The 6000-nt window shown below is 35.0% G+C and overlaps 1 protein-coding gene across 1 annotated transcript in view; it reads left to right on the plus strand.

The window, feature by feature from the left end:
* Positions 1 to 5283, plus strand: part of PTPN4 (protein tyrosine phosphatase non-receptor type 4) — a 70767-nt gene extending 65484 nt beyond the window's left edge. Inside the window, exons 25-26 of the mRNA XM_050899569.1 lie at positions 1239 to 1374; positions 3911 to 5283. Coding sequence (XP_050755526.1) covers positions 1239 to 1374; positions 3911 to 3997 — 223 coding nt within the window. The 3' untranslated portion in view covers positions 3998 to 5283. The remainder of the gene's footprint in view (positions 1 to 1238; positions 1375 to 3910) is intronic.
* Positions 5284 to 6000: the final 717 nt, after the last annotated feature.

Consider the following 6000-nt stretch of genomic DNA (forward strand, 5'->3'; position numbering starts at 1 on the left):
TGTAAAATGAATCATTAGGTTCTTTGACAGATACTGTTCCTGTTTGGATTTGATAAAGCATTCTGCATATAAATTCTATATGTATAAATTCTGGAAATATAAAATGCTATTGAATAATTGTATATAACCAGCACATTTACATCTTGTCATAAAATTCTCATGATATCACTGAAATATATAGTAGCTTTAATGCCACCTTCTGGGCAAAGACTTAAAGTAGTAGTTTGGCCAGACTTAATTTGAAGTTATGCTTCAAAATCAGAACAATTACACTTCAAAGTTTGAAATGTTTATATTAACTAATTTAGAAGCAAACACTTAGATTTACTGACTGAAATACTAGTTGTATGAGTTGAGATAATGCTGGCATTTGAAAATATGGATTTGGTCCTGTATTCAAATATGGAGAAACATTGGTTTTCTATTTCAAAAGTGCAACATAATTTTCTTGAATATGAAAAATTTTAATTTGAAACTGATTATCAAGTTCAAGGTTAAATATTCAGTCTTTGAGGATTGCTGCTTGTGGAAAAGTGTATGTATATGCAAAACAATGCAGATAAATCTTTAGATTTGTTTCATTTTTAAGCTAAAGGTGATTCCTGTAAGCTCTCTTAACAAATTTGCCATTTCTACATGTATATGTTATGGTTCTTCCTTGGCGTGAAAGGGATTGCTATTACATATTCCTTTTCAATCTACACAAGTTAGATCTCTCTTGTACTTTTTAATACTAAGAAAATTATAATTATTGTCATCCTCCAAAGGTTTCTACTAATTGTTCTATTCCTTATTCTAAAATATGAAGGTATGGATCACTTCAGGAACATAAACGTGGTTTTAGAAATCAGCCCAGCATTCCAGTAATGGTCAAATTGACACAAAGTGCACAGTGTATGCTAGGTATCTCTGTGCTTTGTTATCGTCTCGATATTAGTACAATTTATAATATGATCTGAATAGATATCTGTTTGTAAATTCTGCTCAAGTGAATGGCTGGATTAAGACAGTCCCTCTTCAAAGGACTGACAATTCTGCACTAATTGTTTTTTGCTCTGTTCAGGCAGGATGGAGGCTTCCAGTGACACAGACACGATCTGTCTAATCCCTGCCCTAATAGTATAGGAATCATAACAATCAATCATGAGAATCCTTGAGAAGGAAGGTCTTTAAGTATGAACTATATTCCAGACACTGTGTTTCGTTTTCCATTTTGGGTTGCTTGTTGTTTTTTTCAGTGCTGGGATTGGACGGACGGGAGTTCTTATCACTATGGAGACAGCGATGTGTCTCATTGAGTGCAATCAGCCTGTTTATCCATTAGATATTGTAAGAACCATGAGAGATCAAAGAGCCATGATGATCCAAACACCTGTGAGTATCATACTTGCGGTTCTATGTCACAGAAGAAGAATTTCCTATTATGTAGTCATATCATTAGACGGATTTTTAATATACTTGCTGTTGATCATATTACAAAGAGGTCACCTTTACCCAGTGTAGCTGTAGCCTTGGCTCCAGGCAGGAATAAATTGCTAAGGCTATTGGAAAGGAACAATTCTTTAAATTTCTACAAAGAAAACTTGAAAAAAGCAGCAGCTGTTTCAGGGATACATGGCAATTAATGTCAAAAAGGGCCAGTTTTCAGTAGTGTAAAAATTACTTGGTGGAGAAGGCAGGAGCCTAATTCCAGGTGTTAAGAATGGAAGTAGTATAAAAGGTAAACACAGAAAGATCCAAGACATGCAAGAAAAACCTGCAGTGATGCAATTCAGTGATTTTATGTTGCCTTAGTTAAAATGAAAACAAGCCTTAACTCTGCCCTGTAGTGACTCAATTAAAGGGAAATAATCAGAGAAATAGTTTTTTTAAAAATCACTGTAATTAAATCTGATGCGAGATATATCAAAGTAATTTTAAGTGTATTTAGTCTAAAAAAAGTAACTTGCTACCAGGATTCTTTTGGTGCTCTCTTCATATTTGATGTATCTTAAGATGCTAGAATTTTTCCTGGATCTGTAATGTTTGGGGTTTTTTGAGATAATTGCAATGTTGCTTTAATGTATTATATTTCAGAATTGTGGAAGTTTTAGAACAGATTTAGAAACTTTTTATTTGTATCAGTCAGGTGTTGCGTATCTCAGAGCAGTTTGTGTTCACATTTTTAGAAAATACGTAAAAAGGGTCAAAAGATTGAGTTATGTTGTCTTTCAAAAAAAAAAAAAAGGCTTGGACTCTTGATTGTTCCAAGCTTTGACCAGTTCCAGGTATTCTTTTTTTTTTTTGACTCGGTAATCAGTTGTATAGTTTTACTCGTAGTATATAGCGTTTAAAGAGAAAGTATTTTGAAGGAGAAAAGGGACTAGATCCAGTATCAAATCTTTCCCACAATTACCTGAAGGTAGTTACTCATTGTAGTAATTTTAATGTCCCTGCTGCTGTTCCTCTAATCAAATTTGGATAAACCTTTTGTGCTCTTCAGAGAGTATTCAGACTGACAAAAAGTATGTATGGGCCTCCATTTCTAGGTCATCTGTCATTCAGTGCTGCTGTCCAGTATTCATGTTCCACTAAAAGTTGTGTTATTCAGCTAGCACAGGAAGGATGAGGAAGATGATGATACGTGGAAAAAAAAGGATGGCTCTTGCTGTTTGTGATGACTATACAGCATGAGTAGCATATCTCTAGCATACATAGAGAGGAGGAAGAGAGTTTTATTAGTAAAGGCAGGAGGTGCAGTGGTAAGGGTTTTAACTGTATTTTTTCATGGCATGTGCTAAATAGCTTCTGCTCTTCTCATTTTTCCTAGAGAAACCAGAATTTTCAAGCTTCAGTGAAACACGGGTGTTTACTGTATCAGAGGGAGAAGGATAATAAAAGACCTGAAGTATTTTTTTCTTTTTAAGATTTCATAAACATCAGCTATTACAATTTTTCCTTCTCTTCCTGATTTTGTATATCCTGAAAGATTCACTCAGTGTCCACAAGATGGCCCTATGCATGGGTGTCTGCTGTGTGTACTATATGAGGAGAGTTCAGAGTCTCCTTCAGGGAGCACTGGAGGCAAAATAAATATTTTACACAAATATGTATAAATTTAACTATTTTAATATACATGCAACAATACAGTAAATAATGATTCTGTTACTGTGCCCATTTAAGATCTGACATGACTAATTACTGCATAGAGAGGGATATTCCACAACACTGAAAAGGCAGGCATGCTGGCTTTCTGACCGGCATATAGACTATCATGTAGTATTCAGTGTTAGTTGTGGTGCTTTACAAAACAGTGATTTTATTTCATTTTATTTTCATTATATTCTAATTTGATTACTGTTGGGTTTTTTAACTATTATCTGTTTAAAACAAAATATTAGTGGCCTCTATGTATGCAGGTGCTAGACTTGAATACATTGCAGAGTTAGACATTATATAATGTTAAGAAACTGAGTTCTGGCTTGTTAAAACAGGAAACAATTTTCTTTTTTATCAAATTCTGAGAGGGAGGTGCCGGTAACATGCCAGAATTAATGTAGGTATGAAAAAGTGCTTTGAAACTATAGCTTCTAAATCCAAGTGCATGGAAACCTCAGGTCAGTGAAACTTCAGCAATGAAGTGAAGAGCAGAAAATTACTAAATAGGTGATGTTGTAATAATAGGACTGGCTTTGTGGGTATGACTTTTGGTATATATTTCAAAGTGCCATTCATCCCATTCTTCTGTTGAGAAACAAGATGTTCTAATATAAAGTTCCTGTTGTTTTGTGTTTTCTAAACTAACTTTGAAGCACAGTTCTTGGCCTGTCAAGAGAATGGGATGGGGAAATCTTAGAGGCCTTTTCTTCTTCCAAATGAAATGATTCGATTACGTTTCTTTTCAATTTACTGAATCTACTTTCCGTTTCAGAGTCAATACAGATTTGTATGTGAAGCTATTTTGAAGGTGTATGAAGAAGGATTTATTAAACCTTTACAAGCATCACTGCATAAGTAAAGAGCAAAAAAACCTAGGATATCAGTTGAGGAATCCTGTCCTCTATAATGAACTGGCAGCATTCTTTGTGCCATAATACTGCTTGCAGGAAATGACAGTGAAGTACAGCAAAGAATTGACAAAGGACTTTGAAAACTTCAGCACTGTTGCACTTTACGTTGAAACAAAATCAGTCTCTGAAACTCTTCTAACCTTCATCTGTTTGAAGACTTTATTTTCGTGCTTTGCTCCGAACAAACCATAAACTGAAAGAACTAATTGTGTTCAGGGTAATCTACGATATTTCATTGTAGTGCCATATACTGCGCTTCTGGTTGAATTGCTACAAACAAGGCTTGGAATTATTTCACTCTGTTTTACACCCATGTCTCTTAAAATGAAAACAAAGGAGAAAATACACTAAGCCATGGTCTTTTTCCAGTGCTAGGTTTATTTACTATGTACAGACTCTCACTGTTTTGTTTTTTACAACATTAGCAATATTGCTGATACTAGATAGATACACACTGCCTACTGATGCAGCACACTTTGTCCTACACCCTTACTAGAGACCAGCTGGTTGTTAGAGGAAAGCTGGCGTCTGTGTTAACCCAGCAGTAGCTGCATAATGCCCACTTACCAGCATCTTGTACAAAATAATAACAATAACAATAAAAATTAAAAAAAAAATAAACAGCATTTCTTTGACACAGCTTGTGTGTCATACACTGGTGTATTTTGATTCGTGTGACTTAAGATTACGTGATGGGAACTAGTGCATGCATTATGTCTTAACCCCTTAAGTGCCTTCAGACTTACAGCGTACATCCAGTGAAAGGCACTCATGATTCTGTGGGGGTGGTATTGTCCTGTCATATTTATCTTAATGGGTTCAGATTTTAAAAACGGCCCTTGGTGCTTGGAATGTGTTACTGCAAGGGGTCATGGAAATACCATTCCCTTTTTCCTTGTACAAGTACCTGTGTGCTACTCTCAGTAGCAAAAGCACCTCTGCCAACTTAATGAATGAGCATTGTATGCTGCTGTGTTGTAATTATGTGAAAAATCTGACACATTCCTTCATTCCTTCCAACTAGTAACTTACTAGCAGCTTAGGATGAAATGCTGGTAGGTCATTAGAAGCTGATACTTTGTTTTATCCTTTTATTGAGAATAGCTCTTACTCGATTAGAACATAACTCTTTAATAGCACTGATAATTAAGTTGAACTTACAATCAGATGTGATTTAATTCCATTACCTGCTAACCAATTACTTTTTAAGTCCTCATAGTTGATTTCAAGCCATGTTCGTACAGGTCTGCCTTCCCCCCCCCCCCATTGTTGGGGGGTGGGGGGAAGGGAGGAGAACACTATGAAGTTGTCCCAGAACTTTATTTTAATTCCATGATGACCCCAGTCACCTTCTGTTATGCTTGTGCAAAATTGTTCCAGTTGGTATGGGTTGCTTCTTATTTAAGTAGGTAGAAGATTTGTAAGAAATCTCTGTCTGATACAGTATCTGAGCTCATTCTAAGGATACATAAATGTCCCAGTTTTTTAATATTTTTCCAGTATAGGAGAAACCAAGTCAGAAGCAAGGTATCCAGTGTAATATACTGTAAGAAAAAAAATCAGTCACTTCTTTGACTGCCCTGTGACAACATAACTTTGTGCCCTCTATTTAAAAGTTTTAATTTATTGTATTGGTTTCCTGAAATTGTTTATCCAGTAAATTTTGTTGTAAGCTATATAGAGCATAGAATTAAAATGGAAAGTTCTACACTAAATAATTTTTAACTATTGAAGAATTATATTATATAATATACTGTGTTCTATGGACATTTGAAAGAGATCAGCTATGAACTATTAAGTGAAAAGGGATTCAGGCAAAGTGAAATCCTGGCTTATGACTTAGTAATAAACGTGAACCACAATGCCAAATGGAAGATAGAGTTTTAAATATTTTTAGAAAACAAAATAATATTAGGTGGCCTGTGGCCCTGTTACTTATATTTCTAGATTT

This window comes from Gymnogyps californianus, chromosome 7, assembly GCF_018139145.2.
Source record: "Gymnogyps californianus isolate 813 chromosome 7, ASM1813914v2, whole genome shotgun sequence".
Classification (NCBI taxonomy): domain Eukaryota; kingdom Metazoa; phylum Chordata; class Aves; order Accipitriformes; family Cathartidae; genus Gymnogyps; species Gymnogyps californianus.